The sequence below is a fragment of the Oratosquilla oratoria genome, chromosome 10 (assembly GCF_046742065.1).
Source record: "Oratosquilla oratoria isolate Oo_2021 chromosome 10, ASM4674206v1, whole genome shotgun sequence".
NCBI lineage: Eukaryota > Metazoa > Arthropoda > Malacostraca > Stomatopoda > Squillidae > Oratosquilla > Oratosquilla oratoria.
In genome coordinates this window covers 17,878,589-17,903,343 of record NC_134786.1, presented here as the reverse complement: position 1 = coordinate 17,903,343, position 24,755 = coordinate 17,878,589, and the positions used below count along the sequence as shown (strand labels likewise).

At 40.0% G+C, this 24,755-nt stretch overlaps 2 protein-coding genes across 2 annotated transcripts; one reads left to right on the top strand and one right to left on the bottom strand.

Moving 5' to 3' along the window:
* Positions 1-226: 226 nt before the first annotated feature.
* On the top strand, positions 227-9,419 carry LOC143029133 (electron transfer flavoprotein regulatory factor 1-like). Its single transcript, XM_076191578.1, has 3 exons — positions 227-316; positions 597-647; positions 9,106-9,419. The coding sequence occupies exons 2-3, from the start codon at positions 609-611 to the stop codon at positions 9,310-9,312; spliced, it is 246 nt and encodes an 81-aa protein (XP_076047693.1). The 5' UTR covers positions 227-316; positions 597-608; the 3' UTR covers positions 9,313-9,419.
* Positions 9,420-9,997: 578 nt separating this feature from the next.
* On the bottom strand, positions 9,998-24,468 carry LOC143029132 (ubiquitin-like protein 7). The gene is made up of 8 exons (XM_076191577.1): positions 24,258-24,468; positions 21,538-21,633; positions 19,436-19,545; positions 17,595-17,728; positions 16,975-17,113; positions 16,669-16,765; positions 14,562-14,725; positions 9,998-11,126 (listed from the first exon to the last, which is right to left on the bottom strand). The coding sequence occupies exons 1-8, from the start codon at positions 24,409-24,411 to the stop codon at positions 10,902-10,904; spliced, it is 1,119 nt and encodes a 372-aa protein (XP_076047692.1). The 5' UTR covers positions 24,412-24,468; the 3' UTR covers positions 9,998-10,901.
* Positions 24,469-24,755: the final 287 nt, after the last annotated feature.

Sequence of the window (24,755 nt, the reverse complement as noted above, 5' to 3'; positions counted from 1 at the left end):
ACCTTTACACACACAAACATGAGCTCAAAAATCCTTTCCCACTGCCAGCTCGCAGTTTCAGCCCTGGGTGGGACTCGGACCCAGACTACTGAATTAGCAGTCAAGAACAGTTAAGCTGGTGTGTGTGTGTACAGGACCTCCAATGCAGTGCCATATTTGTGTACATTTTGTTTTGATTAGCACAAAATGACTACGTAGACTGTAGAATATAAAGGCTCGCAGTTTATTAGTTTATTATCTCATTGCACAGCATTTGATCTACACATTAGCAGGAGGCAGGCAACCCTTTGTCCCAAAGGTGCCGAGATTGAGATAGGTGAGTGGGTCTTTTGATGTGAGTGTGTGCTTTGAATTAGCCACCCCCTGAGAGGGATGGTAGTTTTTGTACAAATGAGCACTTCAAAAAGACACTCATTTAATCAAAGAATGCCACAGTATTGAATGGGTTTGAAACATTCTTTAGCATCAGTCTTGTCTTGTTGCTAGTGCACCAACTTTTTGCTGCAAAGTTATTTTGATCTCACACTCTTCTCTGAGAAAAAGAAAAGATTTTTTTTTTTCTATTTTTAGTGGACACAGGTATTTGTTTATTTCAGAAATTGGCAAGCATGGCCCATAGATCCCAAGTTATTCAGTTGTACAAAAATGTGAGTACTTTCTCTATAGTTGGGATGCTGTCTTCAGACTCATAAAAAGTGCCAATGTTTTACATTCAGTTTCTAACTTTGTTAATTTAGATGTAAAGCAGTGGAGAAAACGGGTCATACAGGCAACTCTACTTAAGATGATATTGAGTAACTATTTTTTTTTTTATTGTAATGTATAAGCATCTTCCTTTTTTCCATGTTTCCATGAAGGCATAGGCTTTGTAGTACACAAATTTTATATTTTGAACACCAGAATTTATGTTATTTGGGAGTCATATATACATTATGTATGCAATTATAGCCATATAACTCTGTATTCATTCCACCTATATTAGGGTATTGGCTACATAGTTATATCCAGTCATTACTAAGGAATTTTGCAGGCACCTCTGTGGATCAGTGCTACACAATATTCATCCATGTCCATATAGAATATTGACAGCATAAGTTTCATGCAGTCAATATTTTATGGACCAAAGCCACAATTTTCTTTTACAATTGGAGACAATTCACTCATAGAAGAATGCTAATAATTTTTTATTTATACTAGCCCTTCTTTCTGCTACCCTTCTTAAATCTTGCCTTTACCATTTCTGTAATGCTACCATTTTAGTACAATATTGGCCCTAAGAATAGAAGTTGTGATTATTGCCAACAAAATACTAATAAAGCATATTCATCTATGTCAGAGACAAATCCCCACTCACAGAGGAATGCAAAGTCTTTTTTTTTTCTGTCACTCTTTTATTTCCACCACTTTTTTTCCTACAGGCAATCCTCGGATATCACTTAATTTATGCTGCTATCAACACAGTAGCAGAAAATGTGATAACCAAATTACATACATACATACATACATATACCAAAGGCTTTTTCCCCCTTACAAGGGAGGTAGCCAGCAAACAAAGGCATAAAAACCATTCCCATCCATTCCATCCCTAATACACTCCACTTCCCTCCACCTTCTACCCTCCCTCTTATCTTGGCACTTCCTGGATGACGGGTCATCCCTGCATCTTGTCCACTGCCCTGGGTCAGAAGCAGTGTCACAAGACACAGCACATCCACAGCAAGGCCACTTCATTAAATTGGCAACCCCCTCTCCATCCCCTCATGCAGAAAAGGAGAAGACGGGGAGAAGTCCCTTCAGGCTGCGTCAAATTTTTCTCACACATACTACCTTACCCCCCATTCCACCTCATGCATCACATCATCATCCATATACAACCATTTTCCATTCACCCCTGTCTTCTGTCCTTTCCCATCCTTCCTCAACAGACATTCCCCTCTTCCCCAAAGCCCCTTTCACCAAACTAAAAAAGAAAAAGAAAAAATGGGATAATTTTTTTTCCATGGCCCCAAAATTGACCACAAATTCAACCATTTTCCTCGTTTTCTAAACATAAAGATAAATGAACATACCTGTATAAAGAAACATTAAAAATAAAAATTACATAAGAGAATATTACACATCACAAGAATCACAATCACAGGATTTTATTGAACACCTTAGTGTTCCTCTGACTTGTCCAGTATTTGGTTGGCTGTAGCACCAGAGATGCTTTCATAATTAAGGGACTTTTCAAGGTCAGAAAATTGGTAGAAGGGTCCTCATTATAGATCAACTGGCTGTACCTTGTTATGAAACTAAGAATTCGGTGATCTGGCATTGATAGGAGTTGATGTGGGCATGATACTTCTCCATATGATCTGGCAGTGCCTTGACAAAGGAGTGCCTTGCTTTGCTATTGATTATGAAATCTTTTTCAAGAAGGTGACCTATTTGGCAACCCATCTTCTTGATGTCCTTTGATATTCCCTTACATATCTGTTGATTCTCATTGTAATGCATTTGAATCATGGAAAGGCAGGAAAGTGCAGGCTGTAGGCAGCTAATCATGGTATCCCAGACACCCTAATGTCATAACTAATCACCCTGCATGTGGTCATTATGTAGCACATGGGCAAGATAGCCTGCATTTAGGGTACAATGGTGATGATATTTTTTTTTTTTTTTTTTTTTCCTCCCAACTAAATGTGTTAGAATGAGAGGACTAGGAATCTTCTCTTTGTAAGTTTCTGTTGCAAAGAGGCCAGGCTAAAGCGGGCCTGGAAGAAAGACTAAACAACCCAAGTAATTGGACCTTTGAATATCCATGGATGTGGAATAAATGACCAAAAAGGAGATTGGATGCATGCAAGAAGAAAGATGGATATGTCAGTGTTGAGTGAAACTAAACTGAATTGGAAAGGCGGGTGTGGCAGGTGGGGGTCTGAATGAGTGAAGCAAGGAGTGCCTCTGATGATTGTTGATGAGATGTACGTACAAGGTTGAGTGGAAGGATGTATCATTTAGGATAATGTAAAAAGAAATCAGCACAAGTTGATAGGTATGGATGTTTGAATGTTTGTGGCCCATCCAGATGTAAGACGATACCAGCACAGTATATGCTTGGTCATAGAATCAAACTACCCCAGATACAACCACCACACAGAAAACACTAAAGACCACACACTACAGTGCCCCATACTAACAATCTCTAGACAATGATGCTTTCTTCTTCTTCCTCCTCCTCCTCCTCCTCCTCCTCGGATGACTCCTGCAAAAGACCTGGGACAATGGATTGATTGATGAAAAGCCTGAGGCTTGTCTTCCATCCATCCACATAAGGCCTCATTTCAGCATGATCTATATTTCACTTGATGTGTCATTGTAAGTGCAGTTCTTTGAAAGGCATCATGTGTACCCTTACTTTTTGTCATGTAATGCACTATGCTTCATTCACACCAAGATTGCACCTTTCAGCTTTCTCTACTGAAGCATGTCAAGTACTTCCATTTTTTTTTTCTTTGCTTGGCAGTTAACATAACTTGCTGCTTTCTTGTAGGACCATTACCATTGTGGCCCCATGCCAGTAATCAATAGCAATATATTAGCAGATACATACACACATGCAGTGCAAGAGGCAGTAAGTTAGCAGCCATCAAGGGAATGACTGCAGTGGTATCAGAAAGTGAGCTGGAGAGAGGTATAGGTTACAAGGGTAGGTGCTGGGATTGAATGGCCTCACATTGGACAAGAGGTACCCAGAAATGGGGTCAAGGCAGGTCAGACAGCCACCAAACAAAAAATAGGAGCAAGTACATATTAGTTTACCCATGCTGCAAAGCCTGTTTTGTTGTGGGAGTTCCATGCAAACATTTTTCTATTTAATACCTGAGATATGCAGGGATCTGCTGTATATTCAGGTACATATCTGCATTTCATATTTATTCATTTATAAAGTCATACTACAGAATCTCTCATTTACCCTGTATCACTTAACTTACGTGGAGTTGCTTGTATTATGTATACTATGTATGAGCATATGAAGTGAACCAGTAATAGGGTATAGGCATGGCTAGTAAAAATATACCACTTCATAGATTATTTCAAGTGGATGAAGAAGGGGATTACCAAATGATGTGGGAGTAAACCAGCTGTGGCTGTGAGGCCCTGCTATGGAAATGCCATACCCCAATGCATTGTCCTTTACCCAAGCAGTGTGTGGGGGGGTAGGAATGACCCCAAAATACCAAGATGGGAGGGGTGTTAAATGGGTTTTTAATCGTGTACAAAGTAAGGCAGGCTTTGCCTTGATCATCCCTCTATCCTTGTTTATTTATTTACATTATTATAGTTTCCATTTTTTCATTTGTTATTATTTTTTTTTTTTTTTGCATCTGACCTAGATATGGACCAAAAGGTCTCCTGTCGGTATGCTCCGCCTTTGTAATCCTTGTCCATTGCCACACTGCTTGGGTCAGAGACAGAGGTAATTGATTTTGTCAGTGAGTCAGTGCACTGGTTCACTTAGAAAACCAATTATTTTTCCTTATCTACTTTTTACATTATAAGGTGTCTCATTACATGTTACTTTATGACAAATAGTTAGAAAAATAAAACTTGCTCCATTGCATTGAGTCAGTGCCCTGTTTCATAGTTGGTTAGAGATACCTACAATTAATATTAAAAATTGTACATGTATAGTACCACCTCCAGAATAGGAATGGAAACGAAACTTCTGACTTTCTTACCATACATTGTGGAATCTTTCAGCAGTGGCATACTTCACAGATTTTATTTTGCTAAAGGTCAACAGATTCCAAACATTTTGGGGGTGGTCTCTGAATGTAAGAAATTTTGATCAAGGATTCCAGACTGAAGTCAATCTTGATTGATGAAGACCACATTCAGCTAAGGATTTCTGGTTTTATTCCTCTTGGAGAAAGACTTTGGACTAATGGGAATTTCCATTAATTGAAAACTCCCTAAGGAGTTTGAATGTGTTTGAGATGAGGTGCCTGAGAAGTATGATAGGGGTGATTGGGAAGTATGGAGTTCCAGGTAAAAATTGTAGTGGAGAATTGATGGTGGAGATGTATCTTAAAAGAGAGTTGATGATAGCAAATACAGTGTTTAGGAAGAAAGTCAAGCATAAATACACATGGGAGAGGGTGGTGGATGGAAGGGTGGCGGATAGAGCATTAATGGACTATATAGTGGTGACCAGGAGTATGGTAGGAAGAGTTAAGGATGTACATGTTCTAAAGGCAGAGAATGGTGGAATATCAGATCGTTTTCTGGTGGAAGGGAAATTGAGAGTGGAGAAAGAAGAAAAGGGCAGAAGGTAGGGAGGTACTTAGAGTGAACTGCTTAAATGAGAAAGAAAAGGAGAATGAGTACAAGTTGAAGCTGTGAGAGGGAGTGAAGGATAGAGTAGAACTAGGGGTGGAGGAGAAATGGGGATGGTTCAAGGAGGGAGTCATAAGGTGTGCAAAGATGGTGTGTGAAACATGGAGGGCGGGAGGAAATAGAAGGAAGGGTAGAGAGTGGTGGGATGATGAAGCAAAGAAGGGTATAGAGGAGAAGAAACAGGCATTTATAGATAGACTACAAATTAGGACGAGGGAATCGTATGAGAGGTACAAAGTAAAGAGAAGGGAAGTTAAGCATAAGATAAAGGAAAGCAGATGAATGGGGTAAGAGTATGACAGAAAATTTTGAAAGTAATAAAAAGATGTTTTGGAAATAAATTAAAATAGGAAGAGAAGGTGAATCAAGTAGAGAAGAAAAGGTAAAAGGTGCAGATGAAAAGATGATAATGGAAGAGATGGCAGTGAGAGGAAGGTGGGCAGATTATTTTAGGGAGTTGCTAAATGTGAAGGAGGATAGGGAGGGAAAAGTAGTTGCAGTGGAATGGGCTAAGAAAATGAGAGTGATGAGTGAGGAAAATGGAGGAGAAATAGGGAAAGATGATGAGAGCAGGTAAGGCACCTGGGTTGGATGGATGCCATGCAGAATGTCTGAAGAAAGGAGATACAGTTATGGTGGACTGGCTGGTGAGGTTATTTAATGTTTGTTTAAGAGAGGGTAGAGTGCCGGAGGACTGGAGGAGTGCCTGTATAGTTCCGCTTTACAAGGAAAAGGGGGACAAGTGTGAGTGTAATAGTTTCAGAGGGATCAGCTTGTTGAGTGTAGTTGGGAAGGCTTATGGGAGGGTCTTGATTGAGAGGATTAGGAGAGGAACAGAGGGAGTACTCGGTGAGGAACAGTTTGGATTTAGGACAGGTAGGGGTTGTGTAAATCATATTTTTGTGGTAAGACAGATATGTGAGAAAGCTATATGAAAGGGTAAGGAGGTTTTTTGGGCTTTTATGGATCTGGAAAAGGCTTATGACAGGATAGACAGGGAGGCACTGCAGATATATGGAAAGCTGTTAAGAGCAGTCAAGAGTTTTTATAAGGGTAGTGAGCTTGTGTTAGGATTAGAAGTGGAGAGAGTGAATGGTTTGAGGTAAAGGTGGGACTTCGTCAAGGATGTGTTATGTCACCCTGGCTATTCAATCTATACATGGATAGGGTGATGCAAGAGGTGAATGCAAAGGTAGTGGGTCAGGGGTTGGCAATGGTTAAAGAAAATGGAGGAAAGTGGGACATAAGCCAGTTGTTGTTTGCTGACGACACTGCACTTGTAGCAGGATTAGAGGAGGGATTGAGGAAGTTAGTAACAAAGTTTGAGAAGGTGTGTGAAAGAAGGAAGCTGAAGATAAATGTGGGTAAAAGTAAGGTGATGAGATGTACAAGGGGAGAGAGTGACAGCAGGCTGGAAGTGAGCATTAACCCCTTCCATACGGTGCCGCACACGTAGGCGTCATGGACTTAGATCTTGGTGGCAGCAGCCAATGCCAGCCGTACGACGTGTCGTAATAATACTCGCATCATAAAATATAGTCACCGCTTATATCGATCGTTCTCTCTTCACCCGTGAATTTTGATAATCATAGAAAATGCGATTACAAAAGAATTAGAAAGAATGTCATTATGGAGGGGCGACTACAATAAATATAATCAAGACACCGATATGGCAGCCTCGCGAATACACTCGCTCCCCATGACGCCTACGTGTGCGGCACCGTATGGAAGGGGTTAAGGGTGAAAGACTGGAGGAAGTGGATAGTTTTAGATACTTGGGTGCGAATGTGGCAGGAAAGGGAGGAGTGGTGGTGGAGGTAGAATGTAGATTGAGAGAAGCACGTAAATGCCTTGGAGTAAAAAGTGTAATAAGAAATAGACATCAGGGAAAGGATGCTAAGAGGAGGTTATATGAAGGAGTGATTGTACCAACAGCACTGTATGGGGTAGAAACATGGAACATAAGAGAGGAAGAGAGGAGTTTGAATGTGTTTGAGATGAAATGTCTGAGAAGTATGATAGAGGTTACTAGGCTAAATAGAGTGAGAAATGAGGTGAGGAGGAGGAGAACAGGGGTGGAAAGGGAGCTGGGATATAGGGTTGATGAAAGAGTATTAGGATGGTTTGGACACATGGAAAAAATGAGTGAAGAAAGATTAGTAAAAGAGGTGTGGAAGGCAGAGGTGGAAGGAGTGAATATGAGGGGGCGTCCTAGGATGAGATGGATGGACGTGGTGAAAGGGGCATTACAAAAGAGAGGAATGTCTGTTGAGGAAGAACGGGAGAGGACAGAAGATAGGGGTGAATGGAGAAGAGTGGTGTATGGATTATGCTGTGATGCATGAGGGGGAGTGGATGGGGGATGGGGTGTGAGGATGTATGTATGAGAAAAAAATAGATGCAGCCCAAAGGGATTTCTCCCAGTCTTCTCCATTTTTGCATGAAGGGACGGAGAGGGGGGGTCACCAAATTTATGAAGTGGCCTTGCTGTGGATGTGCTGTGTCTTGTGACACTACTTCTGACCCAGGGCAGTGGGCAGGATGCAGGGATGACCCATCATCCAGGAGGTGCCAAGAGAAGAGGGAGGGAGGATGGTGGAGAGGAGTGGAATATGTAGGGAATGGAATGGGTGGGAGTGGACAAGGATGAGGAAGGAAGGAAAAGACAGAAGATGGGGTGAATGGAGAATGGTTGTGTGTGAATGATGCTGTGATGCATGGAAGGGAGTGGGTGGGATGGGGGTGAGGGAGTATGTGAAGAATAAGTTGATGCAGCCAAAGGGATTTCTCCCTATATTCTCCATTTTTGCATGAGGGGACAGGGAGGGGGAGAGTCATCGATTTAATGAAGCAACCTTGCTGTGGATGCGCTGTGTCTTGCAAAACTGCTTCTGACCCAGGCCAGTGGATGAGGTGCAGGGATGACCCGTCATCCAGGAAGGGAAGGGGTGGGTTTGAGTGGAGTATATGGGGATGGAAGGGGTGGAAGTGGATTTTATGCCTTTGTTTTTTGTCTACCTCCCTTGTAAGGGGAAAAGGCCTTTGGTATATATATGTATGAAAATTCCCTTCAATCCTTAGCAGAAAGTACATAAAATTACCTATTCACCCAGAACAAAATTACAAAATATGTGTCATGTTTGAGAGCTATATAATGTCACATGCATAAAAAAAAGAAATGCCACTTTACATAAGAACATAAGAATGAAGGAGACTGAAAGAGACCATAAGGCCTACATTAGGCAGCTCCATATCCATCACCACCTGTCATCCCCATCCATAAAGTTGTCTAATCACCTCTTAAAACAACTGATAGTTTCAGCGCTTACTACATGGTTACTAAGTCTATTCCATTCATCGACCACCCTATTAGTAAACCAATTTTTGCCTATTTCCTTCTTAAATCTAAATTTGTCCAGTTTAAAACGATTACTGCGAGTCCTGCCCTGTTGTTTTAATATGCATACATAATGATTATCAAATCCTCCACTGCAGTACAAGTTCACTATTATAGCTTTAGTGATGCATTCATTATTGTTCAAATTTTTTATTACAACATTGGCACTTGTTCACAAAGACAATCAAACTACCTCAGCATTTTTATGTATAATAGCAATGAATTATTTTCTTAACATAGTGTGATTCTAGATTCCAGGGGGTTGTAGTTATTATCTTCAGTACTTTCTTTGAAGAATCTATACCTCCTTATTTGATTTATTTCAGTTGCTGTACCTGGGCCGCGAGTATCCACTTGGCTACGATTACTTCCGGGAACGATTGAAAAGAGCTTTCCTTAAGAATCGTGATGCAACAGACCCAGAACAGATCTCCCAGATGGTTGCACGGGGAGAATTCGTCATCAAAGAGATTGAAGCATTATACATGTTAAGAAAATATAGAACATTAAAGAAGAGGTATTATGAAGATTAGATAACCATTGTAACCAAATTAGATTAAGCAGACATGTCAATACATAAATATCATTAAAACTTTTTACTTTAAGGAAATTAGGCTGTAAATTAAAGTTTATTTTGTGATTTTTTTTTTTATTAACCTTTCTTCTGTAGCTGCTGCATATAATATTCCTGAACAAGATGTTGAATGCTTTGTCATGTAAAAACTATATAAAAAATAAGGATAACTGTATTACAAATAATTAGAAGTTTAGCACACTGAAAACTGGCATTCCATCCTCAGCATTTGAATATTAAAATTGCACGGAACACTATCGAGACAGGCGAGAATGCAGGCTCACCTGTCCACCGCCCAGAAATGAGGCTGAACAGGATGAAACCTCAACCACTGAAGGATCACATGCACACAAGCACCACTAAAACATATTTCTAATACAATAAGAAATTATTCTAAATGACAGTTCAATGCAAGAATACCATCCACGTATTCCGTGTGTCATGATTAGTGCTTTGCTAAGAGAAAGGCATGTGGGATGAACCAAGGGAGTACCATTCTGATAACCTGGTTACCAAGAGGTCCTTGATTCTAACTATTTAACCTTAACATGGAGGGAGTGATGAAAGAAACAAGAGAAAAACTTAGAAGTAGTGGAGTGAAGCTGAAGAAAAATGAGGTGACAATGGATGATAAACAGAAGTAGTTTACAAGGTTTGTTGGAGGGAAAACTCTGACAGTTCATGTATCACTTTGAAAAGTAACCATGGTATCCAAAAATGGTCATGAGGCTGATTGAGAGTTGCTACATGGAGCAGGAAGAAAATTCCTTTACTGACAACTGGGAACTGCTACATTACTTTTGACCCAGCCCAAGGCTCGGGGGTGGGGGTGGGGATCATCCTCAAGGAGCAATATAAATGGATGAGGTGGATGCATGCCTTGGCTGGTTAACTCTCTTAAGGGGGAAGACTCCTTTTTGGTATATAGACAGGAACTGAAGGAGATTGTTCATGAGTTGTCAGAAGGTAAGAAAGTGCACATTGGTATACAGAAGATAAAAAGTATATAGGAAACGATAGCTGTGCCGGTTGTGTCTGGGAGTGATGTTTTCTCCTATACCTAGCCACTTTGCTATGAAGGTAACGGTGTATAAGTAGGGGTAGATATGTATATATATACATATGTGTGCTAATAAGAACATGGGTATGTGTGTTCACTTATGCAAAGTAGACCACTTGGAGAAAGAAACATCTTCAGTGCAAAAAGTGAAGATGTAATATACGAAAGCACTCTGCTTCATTAGTTTCTTTTTCCAAGTGGTCTACTTTGCATATATGTATGTATGTGTGTGTGAGTGTGTGCATTTATGGGTGTGTCATGTGTTTAGGGGAAGGGTATCATACCAAAATGGACATTCAAGACCTGGTAAGGAACAAAACTTCTTAGAAAACAAGATCCAGTAACATATTAACTATGTCATCTCCAATATTCATCTATCTTAAATCACAACAAAAACATCTTGAGAAAAGCAAAGAGTATTTATTATTCAATATGTAATCCTTTACACAAAAGGACTGCCCTTTTAATTTTAAATGTAAATGAGAGGCCTACATATTATCATCATCTGCCATCCATTGTGCAAAAATAAGATTGACTGCAGCCTGCACATCTCCGTTTGTTGCCTGCAGGGCCTGCTTACTCAGTTCCTCATCTGGGATGCCCATTTCTCGCATCAGTTGGAGGGATTCGTCCAAGTTTGGAATTGAAGCAGCCGTTGCTCCTGAGCCGCCACTTGCTTGTGAAGTTCCCATAAATGGTGTTGAACTGGCAGTCTGGAAATGAATAGTAATCCATTTATTATGAAACATCAAGATTAGTAAAAGAATTGTGGAAGGTAGAGGTGGACAGAGTGAGCAGGAAGGGGCAGCTGAGGATGAGAGGGATACTTACATATACCAAGGCTTTTTCCCCCTTACAAGTGAGGCAGCCAAAAAGGGAAAGGCATAAAAACATTTCCACCCATTCCATCCCTGAATACACTCCACACCCCTCCACCCTCCCTCTTATCTGAGCACCTCCTGGATGACGGGTCATCCCTGAACCTTGTCCACTGCCCTGGGTCAGAAGCAGTGTCGCAAGACACAGCACACATTCACACTTGTCCCCTTTTCCCTTGTAAAGAGGAACTATACAGGCACTCCTCCAGCAAACATTAAATAACCTCACCAGCCAGTCCACCATCACTGTACCTCCCTTTTTCAGACATTCTGCATGGCATCCATCCAGACCACGTGCCTTACCTGCTTTCATCATCTTAACAACTGCCTTCACCTCATCCTTCCTTATTTCTCCTCCATTCTCCTCACTCATCACTCTCATTTTCTTCACATTCCCCACTGCAGCTATCTTTCCCTCCCTATCCTCCTTCACATTTAGCAACTCCCTAAACTATTCTGCCCATCTTCCCCTTACTGCCTTCTCTTCCATTATCATCTCTCCATCTGCACCTTTGACCTTTTCTTCTCTACTTGATTCGCCTCCTCTTCCTCTCTTAATTTCTTTCCAAAACATCTTTTTATTACTTTCAAAATTTTCTGTCATACTCTTACCCCATTTCACATCTGCTCTCCTCTTTGCCTCCTTTACCTTTTGCTTTACTTCTCTTTTTTTTTTTGTACCTTTCATATGACTCCCTCGTCCTATTTTGTAACCAATCTGTGAAAGCTCGCTTCTTCTCTTCTACAACCTTCTTTGTTTCCTCATCCCACCATTCACTACCCTTTCTTCTATTTCCCCCTGTCCTTCTTGTTCCACACACCATCCTTGCACACTTTATGACTCCCTTCTTGAACCATCCCCATTCCTCCTCCACACCCAGCTCTACTCTATCCTTTACTCCCTCCCACTCCTCCTTCAGCTTCTTTCCGTACTCCTCCTCCTTTTCATTCAAAGAGTTCACTCTAAGAACCTCCCTACCTTTTGTCCCTTTCCTCTTTCTCCATCTATCCTCCACTCTCAACTTACCTTCCACCAAAAAATGATCTGATATTCCCCCACCCTCTCCCCTTAGCATATGTACATCCTTAACTCTTCCTATTTACCACTACATAATCCATTAGCGCTCTATCTACCACCCTTCCCTCCACCACCCTCTCCCATGTGTACTTATGCTTGACTTTATTCCGAAACACTGTATTTGCTATCATCAACTCTTTCTAGACACATTTCCACCATCAACTCTCCACTATGATTCTTTCCTGGAACTCCACATTTCCCAACCACTCCATCGATTGGACCATTTCCTACCCTAGCATTAACCACTTCAGTACGGGACTTAAATCTCGCAGGCAGCAGCCAATGCCAGCCGTACGACGTGTTGTAATAATACTCGCATCATAAAATATAGTCACCGCTTATATTGATCGTTCTCTCTTTCACCCGCAAATTTTGAAAACCACAGAGAATGGGATTCAGGGCACATTTGAAAGAATGTAAAAACACAGGGGCGACTACAATAAATATAATCAAGACGCCAATATGGCAGCGTCGCGAATCCACTTGCTCCCCATGACGCCTACGTAGGCGGCACCGTATGGAAGGGGTTAAGGTCTCCCAGTACTATTACATTGACATTTCTTCCTAAATCCTCTATACACTCATTTAAATCTATCCAAAAGGCCTCCCTTTCTTCTACACTCTTCTCACTGCCAGGCCCATATGCAATTACAAAGACCCACATCTCCTTTCCCAGTTTCACCTTCATCCACATTATTCTTGAGGAAAGCTCCTTCCACTCCACTACCCATTTACCTATCTCTTCACTTACTAGAATAGCCACCCCTTCCCTCCTTCGCCCTTTCTTCACTCCTGATAACCTCCCACTTACACTCACCCTTCCCCTTCAACTTAGTTTCACTCAAAGCCAACACATCCATCTTTCTTCTCACAAACATACTACCTATCTCTTCCCTTTTACTCTAATCTGTACCACATCCACGCACATTAAAAGACCCCAACCTTAGGGTGCTGGTCCGAAAACTCCCAGACCCTCTTATGCCTTTTTTTTTTTCGTTTAGGAATGTCCCCTGTGGGGCTACAAGGAGAAGGATGCCTAGTCCCAATCCCCGTCCCTTTCTTCTCGCCTCTTACGATCCAAGTGGGAATACTTGGTGGCAGTATTCTTTTCCCCCACCACAGAAAAAGAATACTCAGAGAAATGGTACAGGACAGTAACAAGGGGTTGGGGGACAGCATAACGGAGGGACAGTCGTAGTATAAAAGTGTCATCATTTCTCTATGAACAGAGTTTTCCTCTATCATAGACAAAATGATGTGTGGCTCTGGTCCATAGGGGTGCCCCATATAGACCCTAAAGTATCAACTGCATGCTACTTTGCCACAATAACAAGCAGCCAATACCCCAGATGGTATGAGGTAAAAGGGGCACTGAGAAATAGGGAGATGTCGGTTGAGGAAAGAAGAGAGAAGACAGAAGATAGGGGTGAGTGGAGAATGGTTGTATATGGATGACTGGAAGGGTGGTGAGGTAAACACCAATGTATATGGATGATGATTTGATTCATGGAAGAGAGTAGGCAATGGATGGGGGGGGAGGGTTAGGTAGTGGTTACATGAATTATATTTTGACAGCCCAAAGGGATTTCTGTCTTCTATTTTTCTGTATGAGGAGGGGGGTGGGTTGGCAATTAAATGAAGCAGCCTTGCTGTGGATGTGCTGTGTCTTGCTACATTGCTTCTGACCCAGGGCAATGGGTGAGATATAGGGATGGCCTGTCATCCAGGAGGAGCCATGAAAAGTGAGAGGGAGGAACAGTTGGTGAAATGGGTGGGGATGGAATTATGCCTTTTGACTTTGGCTACCTCCCTTATAAAGGGAAAAAAGGCAGTGGTATATGTACGTATGAAGCTTCAATTATTAAAGTGGCAGTTATGAATGTGGACTCCAGACAATACAGCCTAAAGGGAAGGGACGTGTGATGTGTTTGGCATGTATGTATATATATTTTTTTCTTCACCTTTTTAACCACAATTTTATTGTAGTTGACAAGATGAAAAATCTATGTACTGGGGACCATTCAGTATCTGAAAATGTATATATCTGTGTGTGTATATGTATATATATATATATGTATATATTATATATATGTATACGTATATATATATGTATACGTATATATATATGTATATATATATATATATATATATTAGACTTCATTTCTCAGATAACAAGTAACACGAAGCCTTACACGACTAGAAGCTGCAAGGGCATTTTGAAGAGCCTGGCTAAACATCTGGGCTGTGATGGGTCCTTCATCTGAAGCTGACGGGGCTGGAGGAGCTGATGTGGATGCAAGAGAGGTTCCGCTATTTCGACTAGTCCGACTGCTGCTACTGGTGCTGCTACCATTCCCTACAAAAATAAATATTCAATGTTATGCATCCAAATGCATCTCAGATGAGAGGGAGGGTGGGAGGGGTGTGGAGTGTATCTAGGGATGAAATGGGTGGGAGTGTTTTTATGCCTTTCCCTTTTTGGCTACCTCCCTTGGAAGGGGGAAAAAGCCTTGGTATATGTATGTATGTATGCATCCAAATGGCCTTTTTTGCATCTGGAAAACAAGGTACATTACCTTTGTGTATATTACACTAATTACATACTTAGGAGGGTTGTCATATATTGAAGCAATGGCCTTTGACTTTTGGTCCCTATTGTGGAAGTGCTCCATCTCACTGCTCAATAAGGAGGAACTGATGACAGGAGGTCCTGCAAGATGGATGTCACAGAGTCATCTCCCTGTTACCCATCTTCAAACCTTGTCAACTTCCTCAATTCCATTTAGAAGTGCATGACATTCAGTCACCAGACTGGGCCCAAGAGCTCTCTTTATCAACTTCATTTATTTTCTCCAACAGTTAACACAAGCATTAACACTACCCTGCATTGCTTCTTACCCGGAGTCGTGGAAGGGATAAAGGGATATCCCTTCATCCATGAGGAGCTAAGATGAGGGGGGGGGGGAGAATGGGTGGGAGTGGACATCTGCCTTTTGACTTGGCTATCTCCCTTACAAGGGGGAAAACACCATTGGTATACAGATATAGATACATACATACTTCTACAAAAGGCTTTTTTCCCCTTTACAAGGGAAGTAATCAAAGTTAAAAAGTATAATTCCAATCCCACCCATTTCATCCCCACCCACAGAAGATAGGGGTGAATGGAGAAAGGTTGTATTTGGACGATGGTTGTGATGCATGGAAAGGAGTGGGTGCCTCCCTGCTTCCCTCTCTTTTTTTCTGTACCTCTGAAGTGGTTCCCTAGCTCTGCTTTGTAACCAATCCTAAAAGGTTCACGTCTTTTCTTCCGTCACTGCTTTTACTTCTTTGTCCCTCCACTCACTACCTCTCCTTCAGTTTCCTCCCATCCTTGCATAATTCCTCCTTGACACATATCCATTCTTCCTCTTCTTTTGTATCATCCTCTCAGCTTTTCCTGGTATTCTTTCTCTTTTTCTTTCTACCTGGATTTGTTCACCTTCAACATTTCTCTAACTCACTCAATTTTCTTCCTCCACTTTTCTTCCACTCTCAATTTCCTTTCCACAGATCTAACAATTCCTTGCTCTCTCCCCTGAAAACATTGTCCAGAATTCTTCCAATCCTCCCTTCCAGTACCACTACATAGTCCATTAATGCTCTCTCAGCCACCCTTTCCCACATAAACTTGTCTCTCTTCTTACACAATGTGTTTACTATCATCAGCACATTTTCTAAACATCTTTACCATTTTCTCTGCATTACAATTCTTAAAAAAAAAAGAAAAAAAAAAAGAAAATATTTGGTTAATTTATGAATATGTGTATCACTGCATTTCTTTTGTGCTTTTAACCTGAGCAGTGTACCACAGGACAGGGATGATTCTTCATCCATGATGTGGTGAGAAGGGACACAGGATATGCGGGCTTTGGATGGGAGTACTGTATATTTTAATTTGGCCACCCTACCTTATACAGAGGAAAAGACCCTATGGTATATATTCCACTGTGCTAAATACTCTTTACATGTGTGACAATGTTAAAGAGTACCACTGGAAGACAAGAAGAGGCCAAGCTAGGTAATAGATTGAAGTGAAAGAAACTGAAGATGAGAAATGTGTGGAAGTGAATCGGGTTCAAACCATCTCAACACCTCTGATCAACCCTAACTGCCAGATCCTTTTCCACTCCTGCTCTCCATCTCCCCTCTACATTCCTCATTCTATGCATCCTTTTAATCCCTACCATACTTATTAAACACTTTAAACATCTATTTGAATATAAGAGGGGAACAGTGCACATTAAAATAAAGTCATACCAGCTGCAGAGGCCAGAGCAGCCGCAAGTTGTGCAGGTGTTATGGGAGGTAGGCTGCTATTACTGCCACTTGCTGAGCCTGCTTGCCATTCTCCTCCCTAAAAATAATTAAATAAGTAAATACACAAATTATAAATAAACAAATCATACATGTATGTATGAACATAAACAGCCCACGATGGGTACAGACTCCATCCTTTTAATTGCTTCTTAAAATAAGCAAGGAATACATGAATGAATTCTTTGTAAACTACAACTGTTGAACATCAAGACATACAGGCTTTAACAAGTTGCCAAATTCACTCACTTCTTCCATCTGTTCATCATCTGACAAGGCATCCATAGAGTAGGACACATGGTGAGAGCGTTGTGAGGATCCGTGACTGGACAATAAGCCACACACATGGTGGATCACCTGAGCTACTGCCGGATGCTCTTCAACAACCCTGAAAATATATCAATAATAATGATAATTGGAGAGGATGGGAGAGTACAAAAGATAGGAGTAATTGGAGAGTGGTTATGAGGGATGAAAATTTGTCACGACCCAAAAGAGATGTTCTTCTTGCTTGCTTTTTATTCTATTTTATTTTTCTAGTGGATGGGGGTGGGGAGATTGACATATTATAAAGTGAAGGAATACATAAGCTGTGGTTGCTAGGCCCTGCAGTGAAAGCACCATGTAACTTCACTGCTTCCTACCCAAGCAGTGTGGCAGGAGTCAGGATGGCCCTTCAACCATGAAGTGCTATAATGGGGTGGGAACAAATGGGTTCTGGATCAGTATATGCCTTGACTCATTCACCACATATAAGGGGAAAAGGGCTTTTGGTATGTATACACACATATATTCAAGAAAATAAAACTTAATTTTACATCTTTTAAGCCAAAGTCTTTAATTCATCAAAACACTTTTCAGTTGCTTACTCGGACAAGTGGTCTGGATTAACAAGTCCCAAGACTAATTCAGGGTCTTGCATCAGAGCAAGAGCCATTGGATCACGTTGCACTTCAGGACAAGCTGCCATCACCTTTTCTACCATCTCAGGGGTTTTCAGCTTCTGTACATGATACAATTACTCCAAGTTAGTATTTAAAACATATGACAACAGTCATATGCACAAAATTCCTATAAACTTAAGTGCTATGAACTTATGAATAATCAACATCTAGTCTATCACTTAATCCACTGCATTGGATCTTTCTTGCAAACACCAATGTTCTTAAAAAAAATGAGAACAACCAATATCTAATCCATAATTCTCTTAGTCAAGTGATTTTGTTTAACACGTGAATGAAGGACAGTGTAGTATAATGTGTAGTAGTTCCATCTAGATCTATTAGTGTCTGTTTCTGAGCTCAAAGCAGTGACCAAGTACCAACCCCTCAGGGCCTCACCTCCTTGTAGAGGAGGGGATGATGCAACACCTTGCAACTGAGTGGCTTCAGGTAGTGGGGTGGATTCATCCACTGGTTTCCTGTCATCTCTCAGACAGCAGTTCAGCCTCTTGCATCCAATTCATGGTTGCACCTACTTAACCACCTTGTTACATCAAATAAGCACAACCAAATAAATGTAACAAAGAAACCACACAGACATCTACACCCTTCCAATTGCACCACACAATGCATCCATACAAACTCAGATCACAAAAAAGCACTTCAGTACCAACTGCTACCCTTCATACTCCATCAAACCTCTCCCTGATGTTAGCTCCATAGGGTGGTTCCTCCAAGGATAGACAAGAACTGCACTGGGACAACTATTTAGAACACCATCCAGCACCAAAACAGTGCCAACAAAGAATGGGCCTGGCCACAGAAACAAACTGCTCCAGATGCAATCATCACACAGAAAACAATGAACACATCTAACAGCCCCCCACCAAATCAAAAGCACAATATTTCTTCCTTGAATCAGTTATGGGTCAATCTGGTAGTTGTTGATAATTACCCAAGAGATGTAGGTCTCCAAGAAAGATCTAGTGCAGTGCAGCGTTTCTCAACCAGGGTTCCACAAAACCTTTTCAAAAGGTTATTGTAATAATGTAATATAGACATAATCCTATCTAACCTATTATTACAATGAAAATAAAATGAGAAAGATATGGTATAAGTGTCTTTTTTTGTGCAGGAGTTCCTTGAGACATGCAATTTATTTTAAAAGTTAAGCATGGGTAAAAGGTTGAGAAACACTGATATAGAGCAAAAGACTGATTGATTAAATGGTGTCTGTTACCAAACTAATTCTGTGTTGGTACAGTTTCAGCACAAGACTGTTACCAAACTGAAGGTGCTGCCAGTTTAACTCTTGCTTGTCTTGAGCTATTTCTCTGTTGGGTATATTTCTGAAGAAGTATGGTGTTTGGCAGTCTATCAAGAAAATTTTGTTTTGTGATATGTGTGTACATGTTTCTATATGGAAGTGTTGTGGGCTATTATTGGTAACCTGTTGTGAATGTTTGGGTAGAATGTTGGTGGAGTTGCTTTCATGTTGCATTTGGTGGGCAGTGCTTGTATGATGTGATGTAAGGGTGGGTTGAAGGGCTCTTGCATAGAATCATGTACCTCTCGTTTTCATCTGCTACTCTATGCAGGGATTTTTGCTTCTGAATGCCGATGTTCTACAAATGTTTAGTGCACCCAGTTTTCATTCTCAATCCTTCTGACTTGTTTGTATGTCATCTTTTATTTCTTAATCACATTAACTTAGATCAAGCATAGTCCTCCATTGGCTATACACATGCTAGAAACATAGTTACACTAACCTGAATCAATGGTCTGAATTGTGCATTACCCACAAGAGTGCGAAGAGACAAAAGAAGCTGCTGCACTTCACTAATTCCTACTGGTACTGGGACAGGAGTAGTTTGGTTTCCTATAATAATGGAAAAATAAATAAGTACAGGGTTCCATATATTACAAGATAAAAACTTCAACTGATCTGCAATAAAAAATTACACAAAAATAATAAATTTGTGCAAGATTTCCCAATCATACTAATACTGTGCCTTCTCACATGAAAGTGAGAATTCAAACATCTTCAACAGAATAACACAGGAAAAAAAGAACATGGAGGAAAAAAAATAAAAAATAATTGGGAAGGGAAGTACAAGGGGAGGCCATTTCCACACATTTGTAGGTATTAGAAAAAGAGAGAGAGAGAGAGAGAGAGAGAGAGAGAGAGAGAGAGAGAGAGAGAGAGAGAGAGAGAGAGAGAGAGAGAGAGAGAGAGAGAGAGAGAGAGAGAGAGAGAGAGAGAGAGAGAGAGAGAAGAGAGAGAGAAGAGAGAGAGAAGAGAGAGAGAAGAGAGAAGAGAGAGAAGAGAAAAGAGAAGAGAAAAGAGAAGAGAAAAGAGAAGAGAAAAGAGAGAGAAGAGAAAAGAGAGGGGAAAGAAGAAGAGAGAGAAGAGAGAGAAGAGAGAGAAGAGAGAAAAAAGAGGAGAGAAAAAAGAGAGGAGAGAAAAAAGAGAGAAAGAGGAGGGAGAGGAGAGAGAAGAGAGAGAGAAGAGAGAGGGAGAAGAGAGAGAGAAGAGAGAGAGAGAGAGAAGAGAGAGAGAGAGAGAAGAGAGAGAGAAGAGAGAGAGAGAGAGAGAGAGAGAGAGAGAGAGAGAGAGAGAGAGAGAGAGAGAGAGAGAGAGAGAGAGAGAGAGAGAGAGAGAGAGAGAGAGAGAGAGAGAGAGAGAGAGAGAGAGAGAGAGAGAGAGAGAGAGAGAGAGTGTGTGTGTGTTTTTAGGGGGAGGTAGTTGTTGTTTGTGGATGACTGTCTCCTTGTAGCTGAGTTAATTGATAGATTGAGCCACTTAGCAGTTTGAAAGGAATGTACATACATAACAAATAACTTCCCCCCCTCTTATAAGTGGTGTGGCCATGTCAATGTATTTACCCAGCACACATCCATCTAAAACCATTGTATTGCCCACTTCCATCTTAGTACCTCATGGATGAAGGGTCACCCAAGTCCCCTTCCACATTGCTTGAGTGAAAGGCATTGCAGTGAGATACAAAACTTCCATAGACCACAGCAGAGCCTGGCTTTATTTTATGGCAACCCACCTTTCATCTGCTTGAAAAATTTATGAAGCAGATAAGAACATCCCTTCTGGCCTTGTCATTTCTTTATCCACTTACAATCACTAATATATTTTGTAATCTCTTCCTTTCTCAACAGACATTCCTCTCACTAGCAACTCTGTAATTCCTTCCAGTTGTTTCAATACAGTAGCCATATGAAGAGGTAAAGTTCACAAGCATCCATAAGCTAAATACAAACTGAATAAAAATTGACCTACAATGGCCCTTCACCCTATTCATCCATCTCATTCTTGGTTTTTATCTCAAGTTCACTCCCTCCATTTCTGCTTTCTATATATATTTTTTAAATTACCTTTCCTCACTCATTCTGCCATATGCTTAAACCATCACAGCACTTTGATCTACCTAGCTGACAGCTCTCCCTCCACCTCTGCTCTATCTCATCCCCAAATTTTTCATTCTACCCACTTTCATAATGTTTACACCACTTCATCTCAAAGATGTTTAGGCTCTTCCTTTCAAAGTCCCTTATATCTCAAGGATTCCGTACAGTGCTGTGAGCACACTCACTTCCCCATTCTCTTTGCATTCATCCCAAATACTTATTTTTCACAACAGCTTTCTTCTTGCCTCTTTTACTCTACAATTTACCTCCACCTCATTACCACAAAATTAATGCTTTCCCCTTCTTCTAGGCTCTTACCTTTTAAATTCACCTTACTACTGCATCTGAATTTAAGTCAACCATGGAAGTCTATAGTTTCAATGCTTACAACTACAGATATTGTTCTTGTTGCATCATAATCATTTAATACATAAACATGAAAATACTTCACCTTTTTTAGGCAGACAATGAATAACAGCTCCTGATGTAATGCCTGCATCCTGTAGAGATTCATTTCCTTTCAATCTCACACCACAGTGAATTAACTCTGAAAAGAAATACAAACTTAAACTCCTTTATATTAGCTTGTTCAACTCATTCTTCTAAACTGAGAATTTTAATGATTCTGTTAATTAATTTTTGTGGACAACCCTATTCTCTATAGACATTATTTTGGAATTAGGACCTGAATGCAGCTGTGCTATAATATGGGTATTTTAACATGAGCCTTTGGGCACAGCTGAATGGAACCCCAGGGGTCCACATTGTTGCCACATCACTCCATCACATAAGGTTATTTCCTAGGTTTAGATATTAGCCCCAAAAATAAACATTTCCCACTACTATACTCTCCAAAGACTTGTTCATTAAATCTATCATTTTCATAGCTCAATATTGCTCTTAATAGTTTCCAATGATTTCTTCTTAATACATATTTCCTTAAAAAAATATACCTTGGTTCTATTGCACAGTAAATCTCAAGAAGTGCACATCTAAACAAAATATCAATAGAAAATTTATTTTGTAAATTGTCATACATCAATGTAATATACATTTTTAGTAGTAAAAATCAATAAGAAAAAAGTTGCTAAAAGCAATACACTACCTACAACTTGGACATCGGCAAACTTTGAGATGCCATGTTTCTGTTTGTTGACAGATAAACTAAGGGAAGTCCAATAAATTGGTCTAGTATAACCTAACCTAACTTCTTATGGGGTATGTATCTAGCATCCCTACAGGTCATCAGACTAGACTAAACCAATTTATTAGACTTACATTAATTCGTCTCCAGCAACAAAAACAAACAGGGCATCTTGAAGCTTGCTAACATGCTAGTTGTAGCTAGTATATCACATTTGGCAACCTTTTTGTTGATTTCTGTCACTAAAAATGTATATTATGTTGATGTATTATAAATTACAAAATTAATATTTCATTTATTTATTGTGATTGTGCCAACAGCACTGTATGGGGCAGAAACATGGAACATAAGAGAAGAAAAGAGAAGGAGTTTGAATGTGTTTGAGATGAGGTGTCTGAGAAGTATGATGGGGGTTACTAGGCTGGATAGAGTGAGAAATAAGGAGGTGAGGAGAAGAACAGGGGTGGAAAGGGAGTTGGGAGATAGGGTTGATGAAAGAGTATTAGGATGGTTTGGACACATGGAAAGAATGAGTGATAAAAGACTAGTAAAAGAGGTATGGAGGGCAGATGTGGAGGGAATGAACATGAGGGGACGTCCTAGGATAAGATGGATGGATGGGGTGAAGGGGGCTTTGAGGAAGAGGGGAATGTCTGTTGAGGAAGGACGGGAGAGGACAGAAGACAGGGGTGAATGGAGAATGGTTGTACATGGATGATGTTGTGATACATGAGGTGGAATGGGGGGTGAGGTAGTATGTGTGAGCAAAATTTGACACAGCCCAAAGGGATTTCTCCCCGTATTCTCCTTTTATGCATGGGGGGATGGAGAGGGGGGGGTCGCCGATTTAATAAAGCGGCCTTGCTGTGGATGTGCTGTGTCTTGCGACACTTCTTCTGACCCAGGGCAGTGGACAAGGTGCAGGGATGACCCGTCATCTAGGAAGTGCTAAGATGAGAGGGAGGGTGGAGGGGTGTGGAGTGTATTCAGGGATGAAATGGGTGGGAATGATTTTATGCCTTTTCCTTTTTGGCTACCTCCCTTGTAAGGGGGAAAAAGCCTTGGTATATGTATGTTTATTGATATATCACTTAAGTGTGCACTTCTGGAGTGCACATTCCAGTATCACACAAATATATTTTTCACTCCTTTTTTACATTTGAAAGATCTATTTTTTCTATGGAAAGGTTATGTTAGGTTAAGTAGCATTAGGTTATGTTAGGAGCTATTAGACAGCATAAGTTTCATGTTAAATATTTGTGACTGTGTGATTCTGGAATTTAATCTAAACCTCATAAAATCAATATATATATATATATATACATATATATATATATATATACATATATATATATATATACACACCTGGAATTATTATCACCCTAAGCTCTACATTTATTAATGTTTTCAAGTCAATATTGAATATAGCATATAGGGTGTTTTCCAAATTTCAACTTAATTTTTTTGAAGATTACATGTATGATTGTACTCCAATTAGTATTTTGAATATGTTCAAGACATTAATCGAAATAACTTGTGTTTTGCCATAAACTAAAATATAAACCTCTGGGATTTGTGGTAATTTTGTGTTGAGGTTAAATCATCAATTACATAGAAAAAATATTTCTCAAGACTCAAGAGAAAGTAACAATAAGTTTAATTTTTTCATGCATCCTAGGCCTATGAAATATAAGAAAAGTATATATTTCTGGAATATAAGACAATATAGAAAGTTCATTTTCCCAGGGTTTTGTCTTTTTTATTTAATATCCAATTTCTATACTTTGTTGTTTGTGTTTGCATCATACTTCATGATTATGTGATCTTAGTAGGGCTATTGAATCCTATTCCTTGCAAATCTACCATTATGTAACTCGAATATGGTCTATTTAAGTTATTACACCCATTCTGCCGTTACATAAAATATTCTGTCGATTCTTTTTCACTGTTAGTGTTACCTAACCATACCTTAACCTTTACATTACTTTTGCCTGGCACTGAATTTTTCTTTCAATTAAATGACTTACCAATTTTTTCAGGGGCTGTATTTGTCCGTTTACTTGCTTCCTGACGTATCATTTCTACTTTATCTGAGAGATTAATATCTTTAAGAACCACACGCTCAACTTTCTTAGAAGATATACGTAACCCCAGTGTTACAGTCGCCATTATTATAGACATAGTCACTTTCCAACTTCTGTTGTAAACAAACAAACAATGACTGAGGACAATTTAGAGCGCAAAAAATGCCGTAGCTAGTCCGACTGCGGCTAGGGTCTCCTCGGACGCTGATGTGTCAACAGTATGACTGAGAATATATTACTGCAGTTCCGTTTACTATAATATATTTATATGTATAACGTTTATTAGAGCTTTTGAGCGTTTATCGAATATATATTCCTATGAATATATGTATCACGAATAAAATAAAATTACATATTTGGAAATAGAAGGATTCTGGAAGCCATACAAAAATTATATTATTCCTATTATAATTTTGAAAGTAATGGAAAGAAATTAAGAGA

Coding starts and splice junctions, on each gene's coding strand:
- LOC143029133 (XM_076191578.1), top strand. CDS start 609: ATGGCCCATAGATCCCAAGTTATTCAGTTGTACAAAAAT. Junction 648..9,105: donor TTATTCAGTTGTACAAAAAT/GTGAGTACTTTC, acceptor GATTTATTTCAG/TTGCTGTACCTGGGCCGCGA.
- LOC143029132 (XM_076191577.1), bottom strand. CDS start 24,411: ATGTCTATAATAATGGCGACTGTAACACTGGGGTTACGTATATCTTCT. Junction 21,634..24,257: donor TACAGCCCCTGAAAAAATTG/GTAAGTCATTTA, acceptor ATTTCTTTTCAG/AGTTAATTCACTGTGGTGTG. Junction 11,127..14,561: donor CCCTTGCAGCTTCTAGTCGT/GTAAGGCTTCGT, acceptor ATTCATTTCCAG/ACTGCCAGTTCAACACCATT.